The 24,291-nt window shown below is 37.0% G+C and overlaps 2 protein-coding genes across 5 annotated transcripts in view; both read left to right on the plus strand.

The window, feature by feature from the left end:
- LOC114529924 (deleted in malignant brain tumors 1 protein-like) lies at positions 1-20,774 on the plus strand. Its single transcript, XM_028551491.1, has 15 exons — positions 1-76; positions 865-1,185; positions 2,298-2,651; positions 2,999-3,319; positions 4,244-4,579; positions 5,244-5,594; positions 6,659-6,988; positions 8,138-8,473; positions 9,984-10,319; positions 10,613-10,945; positions 11,274-11,609; positions 13,734-14,060; positions 15,272-15,604; positions 16,927-17,193; positions 19,884-20,774. The coding sequence occupies exons 1-15, from the start codon at positions 7-9 to the stop codon at positions 20,165-20,167; spliced, it is 4,635 nt and encodes a 1,544-aa protein (XP_028407292.1). The 5' UTR covers positions 1-6; the 3' UTR covers positions 20,168-20,774.
- Positions 20,775-22,800: 2,026 nt separating this feature from the next.
- LOC114529957 (deleted in malignant brain tumors 1 protein-like) overlaps positions 22,801-24,291 on the plus strand; it is a 31,144-nt gene continuing 29,653 nt past the window's right edge. For all 4 annotated transcript variants that reach the window (XM_028551526.1, XM_028551527.1, XM_028551529.1 and 1 more), the window contains exons 1-2: positions 22,801-22,927; positions 23,032-23,648. In XM_028551526.1, coding sequence (XP_028407327.1) covers positions 23,634-23,648 — 15 coding nt within the window. In that variant the 5' untranslated portion in view covers positions 22,801-22,927; positions 23,032-23,633. The remainder of the gene's footprint in view (positions 22,928-23,031; positions 23,649-24,291) is intronic.

A 24,291-nucleotide genomic window follows, 5' to 3' on the forward strand; every position in this document is an offset into this window, starting at 1 on the left:
TACAAGATGACGAGCTTTGCCTTTATAACTGGCGCGATTTTCCTTTTAAATCAATTTGTACCACATCAATGTCAAGGTAAAGCATTAGCGAGATTAAGATATGAGGCCTCGAAACTAAAGCCGGTGACAGAAATATACATTCTGACCCAAAAGTCACTCGAGTTCTTCCATGCAGTGTGCGGCGACGTTTTGCGAGTTTGCGCGCTATTTACGCCGAATATTCAACACATTGAATAATTTGCCAATGTTTTACAAATTTGCATATTATGTTATAAGACCCGGAGTTGTGGATTTTAAGTATTGCGGGAAATCATAGTAATGTATAATAAAAACATCAAGGGACCAAGAATGGACTCCTGCGGCACACCACTTTTGATAGATTGAGAAGCCGATATAGTCATTTACACCGCAAACTTGCTGACGATCAGTTAAGTAGGATTTTCACAGCAAACTTGCTGACGATCAGTTAAGTAGGAGGTAAACCAGTTCAATTCATTTTCACGAATACCAAACTGGTCTTTCATTTTTGACATTAAAATTTGATGACTCCAAATTTTGCTTCCAGAATTTTATTTATATACTTCTGAAAACTGAAAATTCGCGTCATCACGCCGCGGTCTGTAAAGGCCCTAGCTTAAGCTAATCTTCACGAGATACGGCTTACAACGCCTGATTAACACAATCAAAAATAGACATTTTGAAATAATACCTTCCACGTACTGACAGTGCGGCTAATTTGGCGCATGCTCAGTGAGTGGAAACTGGTCGCTAAGCCGGCCGTCGCGACTAATTTTTTGTACTTATAACACGCGCATTTATGTGTAATGGCGCAAATGCATTCCAAAAGTTCAATTTAATTCCTAGATGGGTCGCTAAGGTTACAAGGGCCATCAAGTGGAAATGGTGCTGGCCGTGTCGAAGTATTGCACAAAGGATACTGGGGAACAATCTGTGATGATGGATGGGATATGAAAGATGCTAAAGTCGCATGTCTTCAACTTGGGTATAAAGATGTTGCAAGAACTCTTCAGAGGAATGAGGTTCCGTCAGGCTCTGGAAATATTTGGGTAGTTGCTCTTGATTGTACTGGAGAGGAAGAAAATATTACAAGCTGTTATCATAATGGATGGGGGATTCATTCTTGCTCTCATACTCAAGATGCTGGAATGAAATGTTCTACAACGGGTATAAATATAAAAATATAATAATATTGTAATTTTCCATGATGACCACAAATAAGTAAATTAGCTTGTATGTAGACCACGTAAGTATTTAATACCGCAAAGCTTTCGGTCTGTTAACACGGGCCTATTGCAGATTGTGTTAACGGGCCAAAAGTGTTGCAGTATTCAATACTTACGCGGTGTACCTATGAGTATTAATATATTTCAATAAACTAATTTCGAAGCTTGGAATGAAATTTTAACACGCACACTTGCTTAAGGTGGCTCTCTACAGTTTTATGTTACAAAATCATTATTAAATGAAATAATGTTATTGTTTATGTTAGCAACATTTTTTGGCAGGAATCAGGGGCGGATAGATTTGCATATTTGATTGTCATTTTATTGCCAAAAATACGTAAGCCGCGCGACTGACTGGACTTACCCCAGATCCGCCTCTGCAGGAATTATAATCCAAATTCCAATAAAATATTTTTGCACCAAAACGTGGTTAGATAGCCATACACACGTGTTTTCGCACAATAAAATTAAAATCCTCATTTTTTGTGATGTCATGAATATAAAAATAATCGTATATTTCTCGTGTTTCCTTCGGTAAATATTTTTAAATCTTCTCTGACTTCCCTCTTGAAGTGCGTAAAATATGCAAGTTTTAGGAGAATCGTACGAGCCGATTTGTCTTATCCTAAAAAAGTTTTTATGAGGATTACAAATTAAGTGCTCGTACGATTTTTTTACATGCCATCATTTAAACTAATATGCAAATACTGCAAAGCTTTCGGTACGTTATCCCGGACCTTCATCAGTGCAATTGATTAATTTATTACGCAAATTTACTTATTTGAGGACACTTATGAAACTTATAAGAATATTATGTGTGCAACCTAATTAAAACTCTAGACAGCCATATCAATATACAGAAATAAAGGCCGCTGATAATTATACTGTGTATACAGTATAATAATATATTGTTATAACATAACAACTCCCAGAATATTTTACTCCACTAAGTGTGGTTGGGAAATATATTATTATATAATATTGTGCTATACGCCAAGAATTAATTAGGGTCTAACCCATTAGTTCTCGTATGGCATCCGAAATTCCTTTTAGATTTTGACACTAACCCTATACGAGTGCGGTTACAAGGACCATTAAGCGGGAATGGTATCGGCCGTGTTGAAATTCTCTATCATGGATATTGGGGAACAATTTGTGATTATGGATGGGATATCAGAGATGCTAGGGTTGTTTGTCGTGAACTTGGTTATGATTTAAATCGTGTACATGCCAGAACGCTTTACCGAAACCTGGTCCCATCTGTTCCATCAAGTTCTAGACAGATATGGTTAGCCCACGTCGCTTGTAATGGAAAGGAATATAATATTACAGGTTGCTCTCATAATGGTTGGGGAGTTAATTATTGCTCTCATTCTCAAGACGCCGGAGTGGAGTGTTCAAGCACAGGTAATATTATTATCATGGTAGCACTACATAACAAAATTGCCCTTAACTTTATTATACTATTAAGGCAAACTAGTACCCTTGCACGGTGCTCCGGACCGACTCGGAGAAAATAAAAATCCCCCATGATTGGACGGGATTAGTGCTAGATTTTTAAAAGATGGAACTCATATTATGAAATAACTCTCTATTATTGTAATAGACCTTTGAGGTGCTTACGTCATGTCGGTCTCGAACAATGAATCGCAATGCAATCTGGGAAACAAGTGGGACAAAATTGTATAGATAGAAAACTGTGTGACGTAAGCACTTCAGAAGGCTATTGAAATACTTTTTTCATTACCTTCAAGAGGTATTGATAAAATTGGAAGGACCGATAAGTGCTAATGGTACTGGTCGTGTGGAAGTATTCTACAATAATGAATGGGGAACGATTTGTGATAATCGGTGGGACATAAGAGATGCTCAGGTTGTATGTCGTCAACTTGGTTATAAAGATGCTGCTAGGGCACTTCATGGTGGGCAGGTTCCTTCTGGTTCTGGACAGATATGGCTGGGTTACGTCGATTGCAATGGAAAGGAACAAAATATAACAAATTGTCATCACAGAGGTTGGGGAGTTCAATATTGCTCTCATAGTGAAGACGCTGGAGTTGAATGTACTACAACAGGTATGACTGAGTTCCCGATGAAATTCATTTCAGACTTTTTGTATTTATAACCGACTTCAAATTTCACTTTAAATTGCGCTGAGAACAAGGATATTCACTTCTTTTCGTCGACCGCGCGTCTTGAAAAAAGTCGTACTAATACGACAACTAGATGCATGATGCAACCACTCGCTATTTAAAAACAACCACCTAATTTCCTGAACTAGCCCAATCTGAACTTATATTATCAAATGACTCAAAGCTCAATAATGTTTCTATCATTCGATACGAAAGTAGATAGAAAAGTGTACATTGCTCGCTTCTTTGCTGCATTATGCCATAAAGGAAGCAGTTGGTGGACTCTTGAAGCTTGAATAAATGTTTAAAATCCAAGCTTGAAACCATTAGAATAGTACAAAATCTTCAAAACAGACTAAACCTCAAAATAATGTTATCTTTCGTCCCGCGTGACTCAGCTGAGAACTTTGGCGTTCGAAAACGGCGTCAGTACAACAAAAACAAAGCAGAATTGGTGGACATTGATTAGGTCTGGTTGTCCCAAGATTAGGATTAAAAAAGAGCGAATAAGATAAATTTTCATATTTCGTGTTCACATAAGCCGAAGGGCCTATTTACATAGAGCGAAGGTGCATCACATCAATAGCATAAACTCATTTGTCTTTCATTATAACTTTTATGTAGTTGTCACCTGGCCTAGCCGGGATAACTTGCTACATGTAAACAGGCCCTAAATCACTGTCGACTAGTGCAGACCATCCAAAAGCCTAGACTCAGTATTCGAAAAAATTTGTCCATGAATTATGACCCTCTAGGCTCTATAATACGAACGTGTCATTGTCTCATTGACTTTATCTGGGAAGATATCACATGATATGGAAACAGACAATAATACAAACGTTAATCGCGCGACGATGTTCTTTTAAGATTTCTCAGCTTCGCCTGTGTCGCTCCGGTTACAAGGCCCATTAAGTGAAAATGGTACTGGTCGTGTTGAAGTATTTTACAACGGCTATTGGGGAACAATCTGTGATGATGGATGGGATTTGAGGGATGCTAGGGTAGCCTGTCGTCAACTGGGGTACAGAGATGCTTTTAGACCACTTCAAAGATACACTTTTCCTTCTGGCTCTGGACAAATATGGTTAGCTTATGTCGCTTGTAAGGGGGAGGAACAAAATATCGCAAGTTGTACCCACAGCCCTTGGGGTGTTGATTATTGCTCTCATTATCAAGACGCTGGAGTGAAATGTTCCAAAACCGGTATGGATGTCCTAATCTCCCTGATACCCCAATTAATTTATATAACATAACGTTTTAGAGTTAAAAGAATCCAACCAATTTCATTGGTCGAGAACCATGATCTTTAAGAGGACAGACGCACGGAAGACGTCACAGAAAATTTTACCCAATTTTGTCAATCATCGCTTGTTTATTTTGTCAGCCAATTACATTTTCGTGCGTGTCTTGGGGAAAAAAAAAAAAACTATTTGAACGTTTAATTTGGGAACTTTTCGATTTTATTAATATAAAATAAATGGATAACATTTAACCGTTCTCCGTTCAGTTAAAGATACCCGGTATTACGTTATTTGCGATGAGACGTTTTTTTTCTTATCGCAAATGACCGTACCGTGTCTCTATAGCTGAACAGACAAGAGTTAAATGTTATCTATTTTTTTAAATATTCATATATATAGAAAAATATATCTCTGTTTTTGACTAATTGCTAATGTGCATGTCTTGCATGATTTTTTAGAAACTTAATTGAATTAGGGCGGGTGTTCATATTCATATTCATATATTCGTCCCATGATCGACTGACTCTCTTTGTACGGCCTGCATGGGCTATTTTCAAAATTAGATGATACTTATTACATATGGCCCAGCCTAATTTTAAAAACAGACTGACACAACTTTTTTAAAGATTACCCAGCTGATATCAAGTCCGTGAAACTAAGGTTACAAGGACCTCACAGTGCAAATGGTGCAGGTCGTGTTGAAGTATTCTATCATGGATATTGGGGAACAATTTGCGATTATGGATGGGATATGAGAGATGCTAGGGTTGTTTGTCGTCAACTTGGTTATGATCCTGACAATGTGCATGTAAGGACACTTCATAGGAACTCGTTTCCTTCTGGTTCTGGTCAGATATGGCTAGCGAACATTGTTTGTGCTGGTGATGAGCAAAATCTAACAAGCTGTTCTCATGGTGGTTGGGGGGATCATTCTTGTTCTCATAATCAAGACGCTGGAGTAAAATGTAATTCGAAAGGTATATTACACTATATATTTCGCAAAATTTTTCGTGTAATACAATCTTGGCAAGAAATGCAGGCCATTATGGATGCCAAGCATGCGTGATTTAGCGCTAATTTAAAAGGTTATTATTAAAATTTGCTTTCTCTGCAACCCACAATTGAGAAGTCTTGTTTGTTCACGTTCAAAACAACATCAATCTTATCGATTTTTAAAAACTGAAAATTAGAGGACTAGTCAAGATGGGTCTTTAATTATTCATTTCTTTTCAATGACCCATTGTATTGATAGCCGCCGTCTGCCCGTTCGCGTCCTACATGCTTAACGTCCCTATAACGAAGGACAGTATCTTGAGGCATCGCCAACTATTTTGGTCAATGCGACCGCGATATACGTTACTGTTAGATAGTGGATGCACCAATGAACACAAACTACCTTGCAATATAAACTTATATAGCATAATTGTAGAAATAAAAATGGTGAAATTCATAAAATAAGCGTTCCTCTTTACGTTTGCCAAAATAGGACCATGTTGCTGATATGAAGATCTATATGGCCTTCTTTAAAAATTAGGTGCTAATGAATTTAATTTACCTTTCCTTTTAAGGATTGGTTCTTCCAGCGTAAGCACTGTAGACGGGTATGCTATAAACACTGAAGTCCACCGGAACATTAATTCTCATCTCAACATTAATTCTCATTGAAAATCTACCAACCTTTTCCAAAATCGTGTACAAAATTATAAATACTTCTTGAAATATACACAAAATATGAAGAAGAAATTCGAGGCATAACCCTCTCCTTAAAGCAAGTAAAATATGCTCATTTTCGCCTCATTTACTAGTAAGCTGGCAATTTTCAAGCTAATTATCACATGCAAATCCGCTGTAATTCTGCTGCCATGTGAGACACACAAAAGACCGAAATAGTTAGCAATGTAAAATTTCTTGTTATAAATATTTTTTATATATATTTTATATATATATTTATATCTGAAATGATCAACACATGTGTTTAAATGTGTGTGGGACTTTATATATGATAAATAGCTGAGTGAAAAAATCTTTTAACATCTTTCAGCTGTATTGGTGAGGTTGCAAGGACCATTAAGTTCGAATGGTACTGGACGCGTTGAAGTATTCTACAAAGGACTTTGGGGAACGATTTGTGAACATGGTTGGGACTTGAGAGATGCTAGGGTTGTCTGTCGTCAGCTTGGTTACCTAGATGCTGCTAGGGCTCTTAAAGGAAGCGAGACACCTCCTGGTGATGGAATAGCATGGTTATCTAGGGTCGCATGTACTGGGGAAGAGCAGAGTATTTTAAGCTGTCCTCACAATCATTGGCCATCGTGGTTTATTCACTTATTTTGCTCTTACAGGAACGCCGGTGTTGAATGTTCTACAGAAGGTATACCTTTCAGTGATTTCCTCCAAAACTTTTTAAACAACTTGCTATTTGTATTTGCATGTTTCCTTGCAGATAACAATACTTTAAGTAACATCGTATCTAATGTTGTATAAATACAAATTTCTGACTCAGTCAATCAGTTAGTTTCTGATTGACGGTTTCCACTCATTCACTTAAATTTCTTAAAAACTTACAAAACCATCCAAGGTCCATGACATAGAATTTCAACAACTTCGGATTCCGCAATGTTCTGTGGCAATACCGGGGTGTAATCATAATCTCCGGGCGGAATTAGTACCCTCGCACGGTGTTCCGCACCGGCTCGGGGATAAATTCCCATGAACAAGAATACAAAATATATATTTATAAATACGAAAAATAGACCTGTTTCCAGTTAGACAATTTTTTAGGATGATGGAAAAAAATAGTAAAACAAAATATTTAAAGTAACACTCAGCTGACGTAAACAGGCAACTTAAAAAAAAATTTAAATTTAACTTTATTCGAAATTTTAAGTTTATAAGATCAAAATTAATTTTCTAATTAAACTACCGCAGTCTCATTGTGCATGGCATATATTACGAAGCTGTAGACAGTCTCAATTTTATTAGAGTGCAGGCTACTACTAAAAAACCCGAGCACAATCGACATTAATATGGCCGGGCACCTATAGTTTGTCGTGCGTTGGCAATATATTGAGTGTAGCGTAAACAAGGCCCATGCATGCCTCATAGCATACGCGTATGCTAATTCAAATCTCCCAGTCGAATCAGTACCCTAGCTCGGCGCATGCTAAAATTAGGCCCGTTTCAGACGTCGAATATTTCATGTGCCGAACCTGATGTTAATCAGCTAAAATCTTTGTTTTTTCGTAAAGATCGTGCAACTGGTCGAGGTGGGGGAGTTTGTGCTTTTGTCAAAAACGACATTCATTTATCCGACGGGTAGATCTAGACCTTAAAGGCGCATCAGCCAACAAGATTTTTTATTTAAAAGATTTTCCTAAAAAGTAAAATCTGTATATGTATCTTTTCTCGCAACTCGCAAGCATAATTTTCAACAATACTATTTCGCCGTTCTTTTTCACGCGAGTTTATATAGGCTATATATTTTTAGCCGTATTTTCATTATACTGTATTCTTTTCATAGATTTTTCAGCTACGCCCGTGTTAGTCAGGTTGCAGGGACCACAAAGCTCTAATGGTACTGGACGTGTTGAAGTATTCTTTCATGGAATTTGGGGAACGATCTGCGAGTACGGCTGGGATATAAGGGACGCTAGGGTTCTATGCCGTCAACTTGGCTACCTCGATGCTGTTAGAACTCTTCGAAGGGACGAGGTTGTTTCAGGTTCTGGACAGATATGGTTGAATCTTGTAGACTGTTCTGGCGAAGAACAAAATATAACTAGTTGTTCTCACAGTCTTTGGGGAGAACATTATTGCTCTCATTATAATGATGTCGGAGTGGAATGTTCTACAACAGGTCGGTATTTGAAATTCGTCATACAGAAAGTCGTCTTATGAATGTTAGAAAATGCCAGTATTTTAAGGATATATTTTCTTGAAGTAGAATATGATTATGCAGTTGCTGTATTCAACGAAACGTACATTTTTTTAATGTTACTATGCGGTTGCAATTCAGTCATTAGTTCGTCTGTTCCAGCCTTATTTTGGAAATCATTTGGTCCTAAAACCGTTTACCAAACAGACTAAAGCTCCGTTACATGCATGAGCCCAGTTACCCGAGATTCAACGAAGCGTGACTTTGACAGGACTTTGAGGTATTGAAATAAGTCTTTAGGACACCAAACAAGCACATGCTATAGTTGTGGTGATTATACGACTGCCGGGATCATGCTCATTTCTGCTCATTTCAATACCTCAAAATCATCTCGCGCTTCGTTGAATCTTGGGTAACCGGGCTCATGTAAACAGCCCCTAAGATGGGTACCCGTGCAAATTTCATTTGTGCTAGGCTTTTGTATTGATAGCCTAAAAACGTCTAATGGGTAACAATTTTAATTGTGCGTGCCGAAATCTCGAATGTAATGTAAACTGCAATGCAAGTAGGAGACACAACTTTGTTTCCACGTAAAGAGCATGCATATGTGCATTATCATAGGTATAAAATGATACAGCCAAATGCAAATCAATATTTGAATATAATTTAAAAGACGATATAGGAGATTCATGCAACAGCAACATTCTAAAATTGTTTTTTATTGAAGCTGTTCCGCTTCCAGTTTTTATAAATCAGCCCTTTTCTCGTGACATGTTATGAAGTTTTCAAGGTGGGGTATGGGACACTTAACTAAATGTTCGTGTAATACTCTACGTAAGGAATTTACAGATCTCTAAAGCATGATTTTCATTTAAGAAATAAAAAACATTCTCCGTGTTTCTATACAGTTATAGAAACACGCGTGGGAGTTTGAGAGAACCAGAAATAATCAGTGGGAAAACGAGCCCGTAGGGCGAGTTTTTCCACGTTATTTCGAGTTCTCCCAAACTCCCACAAGTGTTTCTATAACTGTATAGAAACATAGGAAAAATGTTTTTCATTTCTTTTATAATATAACTCAATAAAAAGATTTTTTTACAAATATTATAATTCGATTCAATTACAAATTCTCATTACATTACTTCGCTTGACAAGTTCGGCGGGAAAATTCCCGTGTTTCTATACAGTTATAGAAACACGCTTCTCGACCAATCAGCACGCGCGTACTATAAATGTTATACTATAATAACTAATTATAATATTAAAAAATATAATTAAAGACTTAAAATATTTATTACATTCTCGTAGTAAAATCATGATAGTTTGCTGACGTTCTCGTTGAAATACCAACTTTTCTCCTTTTGCGTTCAGCACGAGCCTTGCACGAGTCATGCGCATAACCAAAAAAAAACATCCAAGTCGACCATTCATTACATAGAGTTGAACGACTTATCATAAGAATCATAAGAATTTATATAGTATTTTTTTATAGATATTTCAACTACATCTGTGGCGGTCAGGCTGCAAGGACCATTGAGTAAAAATGGTACAGGTCGTGTTGAAGTATTCTATAATGGATATTGGGGGACAATCTGCGATGATGGATGGGACATAAATGATGCCAAGGTTGTATGTCGTCAACTTGGTTTTCCGGATACTGTTAGGACTCTTCAAGAAAATCTGGTCCCCTCTGGTTTTGGACGGATATGGCTAGCTCACGTCGCTTGCACTGGGAAAGAACCGAATATTACAAGCTGCCCAAATAACAATTGGGGAAAGAGCTCTTGCTCTCATTATGAAGACGCCGGAGTAGAATGTTCAAGGACAGGTAATATCTCTAGCCGTACGACATCAACTTCAATTCGAAAAAAGGCTTACCGAAATTCTGGTTGAGTGAAAAAGGCGAACTGCTTAATGTAGCTATTTGAATTATACTTGGGAAGAAAAAAAAAATGAATTAAAAGAAACGCTCACTTTAAAAATACGCATCCCAAACGTCATCATAGCACGTATATTGAATCTATGAAAAATATTGAAAAATTAGAAAAACAGCATACCATTCTAAATCTAAATCTATGTATATTCATACGACATATCTACTCTCCATTCTTTTTTTTTCAGTTATAACTGTATCGCTCAGGTTACAAGGGCCATTAAGTGAAGATGGCGCTGGTCGAGTTGAGGTATTCTACAATGGAACATGGGGAACAATTTGTGATAAAGGATGGGATATGAAAGATGCTAGGGTTTTATGTCGTCAACTTGGTTTTAAAGATGTTGCTAGGGAACTTCGTAGTGGACAGTTTCCTTCTGGTTCTGGACAAGTATGGTTACAATCTGTTGATTGTACAGGTTCCGAGCGTGATATAGCTAGGTGTTCTCATAATGGTTGGGGTGTTACATCTTATGATTGCAAACATTCAAAAGACGTCGGAGTCGAATGTAGTAGAACAGGTAAAGGTTGTCGAATATTTCGGTTTTTACGCAATGCTACTACTTGATCAGTCCAGAACTAGAATGGCAATTTACGAAAAGGAAACTCTAAGCTTTAAAACTTCTGAAATTCAAGTTGCTGCAGTTTAGAGTTAGTTTGAAATTTCACAGAAGGCTTGCAGTTTCCATTTTATATAAACCAGCTTGTCGTCTTTTTACTTTTGTTTTTCTATTTATTCTCCAAAACCTATACTTTGGAAATATAGGTTTCACTTCATATAATATAGGATTTTCGAAATTATAGTCATGTGAGCTAGCCAGCTTCAATAGTTGTGAATATTCCGTTTAGATTTTTCAACTACCCCTGTGCTGCTAAGGTTACAAGGCCCAGTAAGTGAAAAAGGAGCTGGTCGTGTTGAAGTACTCTATCATGGATATTGGGGGACAATCTGTGGTTATAGCTGGAGTATGAGAGATGCTACGGTTGTATGTCGTCAACTTGGGTATCTTGACGCTGTTAAAACTCTTCAAAGGAACGAATTTCCTCCAGGTTCCGGACAGATATGGTTGAGTCAGGTCGCTTGTACTGGGAAAGAGCAAAATATAACAAGTTGTTCACATCGACCATGGGGAGAACATTATTGCTCTCATAATAACGACGTCGGAGTGGAATGTTCTACAACAGGTCGGTACTTAAAATGCGCCATTCACATTACCTCAAACGAGATTATTCAGCGCGATTACGTGCGCCATAACATATCAAACACTTCTCTTTAAATATAGTTGGAAAATATATGTTATTAAGATTTAGGTTTATGTTCAGGATTTATGCGCACTTTGATTGTAAGGGAAACATGGGATTGGAATTTCATTCATGGTATAGTTAACTTTATAAATAGACTTAAATCGATTTCAATTCTGCAGCCTAGCTGTTTCAAATGTCTGAACAAAAAATCTTTCTGATGTTAATTTAGAAGTATAGCGACGTACAAGCCTGTCAAATATTCGGAAATTTCTTGAGGAAATATTATACAGATTCAATCTTTATATTACGGACTGTACACCATCTTCACTGTCGTAGATAGGTCACGCGAGTATCTGTTGTCTTTAAGAATTGCAGATAATTCTAATATTAAACAATTTCAACTAGGCAGTTGGTTTATGAATTTGCAGGCATACAAAGCTGAAAGTTATAGAAGTAAACAGCATCCTTACTGCGAAGCAAATATACTGATAAAAAGTAATCACGTACCATTTTAAAACACTTATAAGCTTGCAGATTATGAATTATGTTATCTGTCCTCATCTATTTTGCTTCTTCTGATTTTATTTTGCCGAAAGTTTATGACGCGCTTTTTAATTACAAAAGAGTTGAATGCTGACGTCGACGTTCTCATTGAAATGCAAACTTTCTGTCCTAGCCAATCAGAACGTTGTTGATTACCAGTCGTTAGTCGGGCATGCGCAAAACTAACAAAACGGTCGAGCGTCGCCCGTCCATGCACCATCCACCGTTCACGGACCACGACAGGACAAATTAGGATTCCGCGTGACAACATTTTTACAAAAATTAGCATTTAGGGATGCTTCTTTTCTTGGACTTAAAAAGGTTTTCATCCATCAAGATTTCTTCAAGTTTTCTTCCTAGTTCAGGCTTCAAATTTAGCACATACGTATTCAGAAGGGTCATATCTTCATGTTAATTGACAGAACGAAAGAACAATCAGGTTCAAGACGCTAAATAAACGAATATTTGCTCTACTAAGGGCGCTTTCCTTTTGGCGGCTAAAAGGTCAATTATTTTTAATTGAAATAGAATATTTGTTAGGAATATAGTGATGAAACTGCTTTTCCTGTGCTAGGAAGATGTAAATAACGATATACTCGAATGGAGAGTGATAGAAACACTCTAAAATATCAGTATTCTGTCTGTACTGAAAAACCTGTCGGGCCGTTTTTACCTAAAGAAGGAAAGCCACCTTAATGATCTTCCGCGTCATCTCTACGTCAGTGAAGTGTTGATTTGCCAAATACTTGAATAGTGCGTTCAGATTTCACTCAGGGCTCGCAAAATTGTCACATTAGACTTTGCAGAGCTTTCACATTGTTAATTAAAAATTTACTATAAAAACAAAATAATTATGGAATTCTTATTTTCATGCTGTATGCAAGAGTTTTGGTTATACTTTAATTGGATCGATCACTGTACGTCAATAAAACCTCTAATTAATAAACAATCCGCACTTAGATGCTATGGTAACGTGGATATGTACCTTTGCTTCTCCTTTACCGGTGAAAAGCAGAACCATAAACCTAGTTGAAAAAGAGCAAGAGGCCTGCATGAGGCAAGGTTCTCAAAATCATGCGTGCTTACTTTCATTTTCCCATTGGACTCTCAGAGGCTTCAAAGACGATGTTTCTTTCAATCAAAATCCAGAATTTAATAAACAAATATTTTTTTGACAGAAGAAAACCTAAATGGCCTCGTTTTTGTGTACCTCGCAAGAGGTATCTTGCTCTTTTTCGAATAGGACAATGCTCAAAATATAAATGGTCAGAAATAATCAAATATAAAGTTGAAATAACGTTCGATTAATTATGAAAGTTTTGCTATTTTCTGCATTAGTTAAATTGCGAAAGTTCTATTTTCTGCGTAAAATGATCTAAAAATTAATGTTACATTAGATATTCTTTATTATTAGCTAAATTCAAGTAATAAAGTATTGTCAACTCAATTGGCAGTACGCCCTTATTGTCTAAAAAACGTATTTTTTGTTGACACGCTTGCGTGCTTAAATCTTTGTTACAGCTATAACTGCGCCAATCAGGTTGGAAGGGCCATCACCTAAAGAGGGTATTGGTCGTGTTGAAATATTCTACAATGGACAATGGGGAACAATCTGCGATTCTGGATGGGATTTGAGAGATGCTAGGGTTGCTTGTCGTCAGCTTGGTTATCCTGATGTTGTCAGGGCTCTTGAAAGGAACAGCGTACCTTCTGGCTCAGGAAGAATATGGTTGATGGACGTCTCGTGCACTGGGGAAGAACAAAATATTGCAAGTTGTTTTCATAACGGTTGGGGAGTTCATTCTTGCCACCATAATCAAGACGCCGGAGTACAATGTTCTGCGACTGGTAGGTAAAATTATTTCAACTGACAATAGTATAGAATATCAGATGAATTAATTTGACACAGAAAATTATCTGATGGCGATAAAAACTTTGCATGCATGTTGTTTCTTAGTCGCTTCACACACTTCCGCGTCGCTGACCATGCAAATAAGAAATTTTCCTGAGATCTGAACATGTCTCCAAAAACAATTAAAAAATGTGTAGCTAGAGGTGTTTCATTTGTAATATCCGCTGAAAATGTACAGGCAATTGCATTTAAAATCAATATATGACATTTTGCCTATAAAATTATTAGTAAGGTGTAAGTAAAACTTCGATGATAGGAAATTGGTAAGCCAATTTATAGTTTTCTCTTAAAGCAATTTTGAAAACGCCTGAAATTACCATAAATCTGCCTTGAGAATATCGATTTCAAGTGTTACTGAAAATGAAATTATAAAATGTTAAATACTGAAGAAATAAATAATGCTATATATTTTGCGAGATAGGGAACATGTCGAAGGTCATTGTGCTTGAGCAGTAATATTAGATATTACTGTCCATATTTGTAAATAGTAAATATTCTTAATAAATTAATGGATGCGTGAAATAGCTTCTGTAAAAGTAAAACATTTATATGCCTATGCCCAACAGGGTGCTTAGGCATTCAAATTTTAACTATTACATTGTAACGTTATATTATATAACGCGTGATTTCAATAGTTTTACTGAGGTTTCTTGGTACAACATCAACCTCGTTCCCAGGGCATTTTACCTTGATTCTGGGTTGGTGTAAGTCCCAAAAGGCCCTGGGAACGAGGTTGATGGGTACAACCTAAATATAAGCCTGACGGTGATTCGATACGCATCTCCTGTGTTTTGCATCTTTTGATTAAAAAATAATTTCCTCTTCTTGCACTCAAGAGATTCCAAGAACGATATCAAGAGTCTTACGGATCTTATGCGCTGGAATAAATGATGTCATATCTAATTTGAAACAAAATTGGATCTAAATTTAGTTAGCTACGTTCGTATAACTAAAGAAATCAGCATAAGAAATCAAGCACCACTACTTTAATAAGACTTATCTGTAAATTCTTATTTAAAGACAATACTTAAATAAGAATAACAATAGGCATGCACAATAATATATAACTTTGCCTTTGGTTTGCAGAGGTAGAACAATGTATCACCCGGATATTTATTCGTTCATAAATTTGTTTACACCTTTACAGCTATAACTGTGTCACTCAGGCTCCAAGGACCACTGAGCGAAGATGGCACTGGTCGTGTTGAGGTATTCTACAACGGACAATGGGGAACAATCTGTGACAATGGATGGGGTTTGCAAGATGCCAGGGTTGTATGTCGTCAGCTTGGTTACCACAACGCTGTGAGGACTCTTCAGAGGAGCGAGGTTATTCCTGGTTCCGTACCAATATGGTTAGACAACGTTGATTGTACTGGGGAAGAACGAAATATTGAAAGTTGTTCACATTATGGTTGGGGTGTTAGTAGTACTTTGTGTTCTCATGATCGAGACGCTGGAGTAGAATGTTCTCCAAGAGGTGATGATTTAACCAGCGCAATAATTACATGTCTGATATTCATGTATTCAGTTCCATCCATTACTTTTTTTGGTCGCATGTATATGCGGTTTCAATCGTCGGGCATAACTGAGACATAAGTATGCACCTTAGGCAGCCCAGAAATGTTTTCATCCTCGTGGCGAGGTTCGCAATTTTTTTTACTAAAATATAGTCAACTTTTGTAAAAAGGATATGACCTATAAGTGATTACCATTTCAAGCATTCTGATTGATTCTATTAAACCAAAACTTTTTCCATCAATTAAAATACTATGACAATAAATCAGTTATGATTTTTGGCACTTCACTCGATGCAGGTAAATTCTAGAGGTTTTTACACACCTCAAAAAACTGGAAATATCCATATTAGCTAGGATGTTTGTAACATGTTCAAAATAGTAACTAGAGATTTTAGTTCAGTTCAGTTGTGTTCACCTTTTGGTTTCCAAAATAAAAAAACACAGCCGTTTTAAGTAATACTAACTGCAGCTTGGGTAAGAAAAACTGGGTTTAACAAGTACGAGTGGGACGTCGTGACCAACACTTGGAGTAATACAAAACAAATCTTGAGTTTTTAATCTCTTCAATGTCGTTTTCGGTTGAGAAACAGTTGTGTTACGTTCATTAGGCCTATCTACCGCTAGAAGAGAAAGGTTATAACTTAACAACTATTCGCCGAAGGCGAGGTGAATATCGCTGTATAAAAACCGATACGAAGTTGAGTTGTATTTACAAACGTAAACAAATAACTCTACAGTTTTACGACAGTTCGAATAGAACAATGTTTTCGAAAAAGAAAGTTGAAAATCTTTCAATAGTTTTTACCATGAAAATAGTTTTAGGCCTAATTTCTCACTTCTTTTGTGCTTTTAGGTACTGACAGTATCTACTCTAAAATAACGTATTATTCTATTTTTCACTTTGACAAAAACAACTTGCCACCTGTTTAAAAATCCGCTTAGGTGATTATCGCGTATGAATCCGAGGTCATTCGACTAATCAGAGGCCAGAACTTTCAATTATCACCTTTGTACTTATACTAATATTTAGTATTTTCTTTTAAACATATGCATATTTATGCATGATATAGGCTTCCAGTGACCTGTTTTCAAAGGAATGAAAGGATTACGATTATATGCATTCATGCAATAATATTATAATAAGTTTCGAAATCTTTCAATTCCTCAGTAATTAAGCTTATAAATTTATATGATATTCATGGGCTTAACTTGTTTACTCGATGTTTCTTCGAGTCTAAAAACGTGTCATTTAAAACCTTATTTCTATTGCCTAACATTTCAGAGAGACCAAATGTAATCGTCAATTGTTCCAGTTTCATCGCAGTAAATCTTGGTGATGATATAACATGCTTGTGTAAAGCAAAAGGTGGAAATCTTCCAGCCAATGTGACATGGTATAAAGATGGCGTCCAGTTTGGCGACACAGAACAGGAGCAAAACGTGTTGAATCTCAGTAATGTCAGTGAAACAGATAATGGAACATACACATGTGTTGGAAAAAGCCACACTCTCACGGATGAGAAATCAATTGAGGTTGATTTTAATTACGGTAAACAAGTTAGGTTAATACAGTATTATGATATTATGAGAAAAACACGAAATAATTCTTAATTTTTTAGCTATATAAGAAAAATCGCCCTTGTAATTCTCATCAAGAGTAAATCGACCAGTAAACTTGCTGTGCGCGATACAACCACCAACGAGTTAACAACCAAAGCAGTTTTTTGTGTAAAATACAAAATATGATTTTAAAAAACATATGCTTAAAAACTATAGGTATCAATTTCCTGTGCAAAATTAGCCATTTCCTAATCGAGCAGAGTACTGGGTCTGGTCGCGAACCGTAAAGCATCTATGGACTGTTTGAAGGGACAAGAAATTGTAATTGTAATCATTAGTCCCTCCAAACAGTCCATATAAATGCTTTGCGGTTTGCGAATAGACCCAGTACTCTGCTCGATTGGAAAATGGCAATTATACAGCACAATTCTCTAAGCGCTACCTCAATGATATTAAAATCTCAATAATGCGACTTTACTTTCAGAAAAACCACGCTCGAAAAGGTCGAAGGACGGAACTAAATGGTATATTTCGTTAATCATCCCCAGTGAGCACACGACGTCGTTTCGACGTTGATTTATGGTTGAATTTTGGTCGCGACGTCGATCAACCCAATATCGACTTCGTTTCGACGTCGATTTCACGACGTCATATTGACGTCGCAAACTGACGTTGTTTCAACGTTGTTTCGACGTCAGGTAAACTAGAGTTTGCTGCGTTTGCCGCATTTAAATTGTACGTCGATATATCAACCTATTCTCGACGTCGTTTTCGCGACGTTTATTCAACGTTGTTTCGACGTTATATAAAAAGTTTACAGTACCAGCTTGCAAAGATCGCAATGGTAAAAATATCATTCCTGGTAGATAGTTAGGACGAATGTTGCGATTTTAAGAAGTTAATTTCTATGTAACAGACCATTTAAAACCTTTATTAAATACCTCGGGCCTCCCCGGAGCAACATCGGTCATGCATCGTTGGTACAGTGCGCGCAGTGCATTTCGGGAAGGTCGAATTGAGCGCGTCCATTTGAAAATTGAAACATGTTGTCGCGAACGGAATATGAAACATTGTAGCTGTATATTTCGGGATATTTTCACAGGATTTTCTCAGTTTAATGGTTGGATATCTTCACATAAATCCAAGAAAGCAGTAGAGGTTAGTGAGAGTCAGTTTTACAGTGTGTATTGCCATGACAAAGGCCATGAATCGCGAGATATGAATACGCGATCGTGACATCGTGATTATATTTTGAAATTTAAACGTTTAAAACATTGCCCAAACTCTTTGTTTCTCTTTTAAAAATGGTTCAGCTAAACAAATAACGATACTTGCTCATTAGATTTTGTTAATTTATGTTTCAACGTCGTGTGATCGCGGGTTATTCATTCTAATATGACTTTGTATATACAGTAAGATCGCCATATTTGACGCCAGAACTAATTGCATTTATAATCCAATTCAATCCGCTACTTAGTTTTGATGATTTAGGCCCAATTTATGGTTCCGTATGTTAGTCGTGTGTTATTTATGTGTTGAACGTGATTCGATTTAGCTATTTGCTTTGATTTTTTGAAAATTACGTACTATTATAAGCCCTTTGCTAGATGAATAAACTTATTTTTATTATGCTGCTCCCTTTGCCGGTTACCTTTCTCAACTGAAGTGTCGACGTGCTTAGTAAATAACTAGCGAACGGCCTAGCACAGACCTATAACAAATATACGCATGGGGTAAGCGCACACATAGGGACCACATATGTAGTAAACAATATCATCTCAACTTTTAAGGTTGGCCAAGCAAGTCGCAAATTGTCATCACAAGTAAATGCCCCTTCTGTTGCTGCGTGTATAATGATGATGACAAGATTGTTCAGAATGAAGGGAAAGATAACATACTTGAACATAATATCCAATTCCATAGTGGTCTATAGTGCCCAAAAACTTACTTTTTATTTTACAATACTCAGAGACTCTTCTCGCACTATTTTGAGGCGAGATTTTAAGAAAACATAATCTGAGATGAAGGAATGCCAGACAATTTTTCGAATCTGATTTCTTAATTTCAAATCAAGTATATTGTAGATTTAAGCAAGGTGATGTAAATTGAATAAAATTTGTTTGAACTATATATAGAGCAAGTATGTTTTTTATATGCATTTCAAAATCTAGCTAAAATCTTATGCACGGACGTTGTTTTAAAGGCAATAATCTAACGTCGATTCGATTTGCGTTTTCAAATCATTTTCGATGTCGTTTCGACGTTGAAATTTCATAAATTGCAGACGTCGATTCGACGTCGATTTCCCGACGTCGTTTCGACGTCGAATAATCGACGTCGATTCGATTTGCATTTTCGAACCTTTTTCGACGTCGTTTCGACGTCGCTGGGTGACGTCGATTCAACGTTGAATCGACGTTGTTGTGCTCACTGGGTCGTCGTGGCTGTAATTATTGTTGTACTTTGTGTTGCATCTGCCGTGGTGTATTATCGTCGACGATGGTTTGGAAACAGAAATGGTGGATCGTGTACCGGTGTTCAAGATACAAATGCAGATCAAATTTACGAAGAGATTGATCTTAAAATTGTGCCGCAAAAATTCCGCTACCAGTCACCGAAGAGCTCCGTAAGCGATGGATACTCAAGATTAAAATCCCAATAATGCGACTTTATTTTCAGAAAAATCACACTCGAAAAGGTCGAAGGACGGAACTAAATGGTATATTTCGTTAATCATCGTCGTGGCTGTAATTATTGTTATACTTTGTGTTGCATATGCTGTTGTGTGTTGTCGTCGACGACGGTTAGGAAACAGAAATGGTGGATCGTGTACCGGTGTTCAAGATACAAATGCAGATCAAATTTACGAAGAGATTGATCTTAAAATTGTGCCGCAAAAATTCCGCTACCAGTCACCGAAGAGCTCCGTAAGCGATGGATACTCAAGATTAAAATCCCAATAATGCGACTTTATTTTCAGAAAAATCACACTCGAAAAGGTCGAAGGACGGAACTAAATGGTATATTTCGTTAATCATCGTCGTGGCTGTAATTATTGTTATACTTTGTGTTGCATATGCTGTTGTGTGTTGTCGTCGACGACGGTTAGAAAACAGAAATGGTGGATCGTGTACCGGTGTTCAAGAGACAAATGCAGATCAAATTTACGAAGAGATTGATCTTAAAACTGTGCCGCAAAAATTCCGCTACCAGTCACCGAAGGGCTCCGTAAACGATGGATACTCGAGATATGCTGCTTTAGATAAGGCAAGAGATACAGACAACGCTTATCAAACTCTAAAATAACTAATCACAGTAATACGATAAAATTCACGGTAGCCGAATTCCTAGAACTGCATGTCAAGCATTTTTTAAGTAAACTAAATACTAAACTGAATACAACAAATTTTCTAATGGTAGGGGGTGGAAAATAAAAAACCCAAAACGGGTAGTAAATTTCGGCATGGTGGCCGGGTTGGAGGTTGCCAATAATTTCCAAAAACTTTAGTTGACGACGAGATAAAAAATCAATAATTATTATACCTAATTTTTACTCATAAAATATCATCTGTAAGCTAAAATACAAACACGTTTTATTATAATATCTCGATCCTAATTCGTTCGAAGTCGCACCATTGAGTTTTTTCAACTTTTTTCAAGGGTGACAGGTTGTGGATGTAGCCAATTACGGCCGGATTATTTCTTTGCGAAGCCATGAATATCGTTTGATTAAACTGATTCACTGAATCAGCACGGTAAACAGCGTGTGACTTCTTATACTAAAGCGCGTGGTTGACACTACTGTAGTCCAAAGAATGGGTAATGTTTCACGATCAGTTTTCGGTAGAATGACACAGCCTTTTGTTTTGCGTTCCTGCCTCTACTTATGTTTACCGAAACTGATTGTGCATGTGAGCTATATGCTAAAGCTTCAGCAGACAGCATTCACATCTACAAATATTACATGTTACTATTAAAGTAAAGAAATTGCATTTGGTCTTGCAACGCATCCGCCGTATTGATTAACTCCAAATTTCAAAAAAAGTAAGCGATTAGCCGTTTTCACATCAGAAGACGAACAAATCGTCTATAGACAAACCAATCGCCTGCTGTCGGCGGTCTGCAGGTGTCGCTAAATACTGTAGCTGTTTTCACACTAGAAGATCATATGTGTCGTTTAAATATTGATTATTATATTTGAGTAAGACGTGCAAAGTTCAAACAGCTCAAAAATGTAAGCAAAACACCGTACATATAGAAAAGCTGTGTTGATAATAAAATAATTTGCATTTGAATTGCATATTTGATTACACCGAAAAGGTTGGCGATAAATGGCGAAAACTGCCGAGTGTGACGTACATCAGTTGTGTGACGTCATGGTATAAGACAAGCATTTAAGAAAGCAAGCAAGCAAGCAAGCCTCTGACATAGTTGCTACCGCTCATGCGGTAGTCACAAAAAACAGTGCAAAATATGTAACAATATGTACCAAGTCTTACGCTCACGGTTTTTTAAAAAAGTACCCCAAAAATGGCGGCATATTCGTCATCGTGAGAAAGGCTAATTGAATCTAGACGAGTTTTAAATATTCAGTCATATATATTGCCTACATTTTACCTAAAAATTCCGGCGCTGGAGGACTGGATCATACCTACAAGACGGGCTTCAGTGCCCGCCATTTTGGCTTCAAACTTCCGGCGGAGCTAGCCTTGCGATCTTATTTGACTTCATTGGTGTCAACATGCAACGTACCTCAGTCCCAGGGCCTTTTACCTTGATTCTGGGTTGGGATAAAAGGCCAGCCGCTTCTGACTTCTGATTGATTAAATGATTTTTCTAATATATGTTTAATTGGAGTAATATTCTTGAAATTATTCCCAAACAGCACTATTCCAATATGCTGTAATACGAGAATATTATCCGTTCTATACGCAACGCCGCCATTTGAAAATATTAGATAAATTTTATGATAAATTATGCTTGTTCAATTTACGGAATCAGGGCCTTCCTCTTCTCTCCTCTCGCTCCCAGCCCCCGTATACAGTCCCAAAGGCCTTGGGAACGAGACTGGTCAACACGATCAAAATTCGTCTCATTGTCCGTAATATATTAGTCTTTATTTGTTTGCTATATTCTCATACTTATTTACCATCATCTCGCTCATCATGCCAGTCATGACCTGTTTTACAACTCAATCAAGCTCGCTTACTTAAACGGTGGTTAAGTTCAAAGTAGAAAGCAAGTCTATCCTTTTATTCAAAAAGCAAACAAAATGTTTTTAACCTTAATACATAGGTACTGTTTACAACTACATATTCAGTGCATAATACTCAAGTTGACTCAATCAAGAGAGAGATTATTAACTATTATATATATGGTCCATCATCAAATTTGCTTCGAGGACACTAAGGGGTTCTTCACATGAGCCCGGTTACCGAGATTTAACGAAGCATAAAATGGGATTTTGAAATATTGAAATAAGTCCTTTTGAAACAGAACATTTTACGCTTCGTTAAAACTCTGAAACCGCGGGCTCATGTGAACAGCCCCTAAGCAAGATAGAACACATTAACTGCTGGGTGGTGATGCACCGTGGTATTGGTGTAAGCCAGCGTCATCGTTTCAGCAACCAGGGTTGCGGTTTACTGAAAAAAAAGAAGCCAAACATGTTTATAGTCGGCTTATTGATTTCATTGTTTGAAAGAAAGAAAACAACGATTATGGTAATATTATTTGGTTAATTTATTCAGTGATCTGTTAACCCTGTCAACAACGGCGATGTGCAAGGTTAAATGCAACGTAATTTACCTTTTCTTTCGTCTTTAAGGATCAATGGCATTGTTGATGACAACGTTGCAGTTGTATTTCCTAAACTCTCTACAACTACATCTATAAGGCAGAAGAAACCTGTTGTATCGGCAAAACGTGCTGGCTTTTTAGCCTGAACAGGGAAGGAAGCATGAGGAAACAAAACCTATTACTTTCCCTTCGCTTAAAGGAAAATGATGAAGGGAAACTAATCTTACTTTCCGGACATATCGACGCTTTTAAACACAAAACCTAATAAATTTAACGTAATGTCTACTCAAAAAATTGGAGGCACGTCACTTCGATTTGGTAGAGTTGGACTAATGCAAGTAATATTAACACGAGCAGACTCTTCTTCCAAATATTTTATATTGGTGATATCATGTGTTTACTCATTTCTAGAAAGACGTACGTCGAATGCATGACAATGCTTATGCATTATTAATTATCATAACAACAGCAGACGCGCCCTACTAAAACATAGTAAGAACGGGCGGCTTATTTTATTTTAATATTGTATGTCAATTGCTGCTCAATCGATTCTGTGTTGTATATTTGAGAAGCTCTCCGATCGCTTCCGTTAGTTTTCTTGTTGGATTTTATATGAAGAAAAGCTGAGAGATGCAGAAGAATAAAGTATGTAATATAATGATACGGTTGCGATACATTCAGTCTGTGACAGTGTTTCGGGAGAGTCAGGAAATGGTTTATTGTAGCGTCTTCAAAGTGTACGGGGTATTAATACTAATGAAAGAAGTCATTTATTTCGTTCGTTCGTCAATCGTTTAGATTTAAATTAATTCTATTGTTAAATTATATCTAAAACTGAATAAGAATCACAAATTTTAATAGTCACAAATTCCCATGGCGGTATCTTTGTTTGTCGTAATTGGGGATCTTTATGTTGGCCCGGCAAGGCCAACAATATTTGTGAAGAGGATCGAGGTTTCAAAATCAATGTGTTCAACTTTACTTTCGATAAAACAACTTCTAACATTTCCACAAAGTACTTTAATTATGTTTTGAACGTCCGTTGTTATACCTGTGGGAGTTAGGCCCGTTTCAGACGTCGAACTTTTAATGTGCTGAACCTAATTTAATAAGCTAAAGTCTTTGTTTAACTTCATTTGCATTCGATTCGGCACTTGAAAAGTTCGACGTCTGAGACAGGCCTTAGTTGAGCGGAACTATAATAACTTCCCGATCCGAACAATATCGGCAATTAGCTATTTCCTAATCGAGCAGGGGTACTGGGTCTAGATCTACTCGCGAACCGCAA

This window comes from Dendronephthya gigantea, unplaced genomic scaffold, assembly GCF_004324835.1.
Source record: "Dendronephthya gigantea isolate DGI-Jeju-01 unplaced genomic scaffold, DenGig_1.0 000058F, whole genome shotgun sequence".
Classification (NCBI taxonomy): domain Eukaryota; kingdom Metazoa; phylum Cnidaria; class Anthozoa; order Malacalcyonacea; family Nephtheidae; genus Dendronephthya; species Dendronephthya gigantea.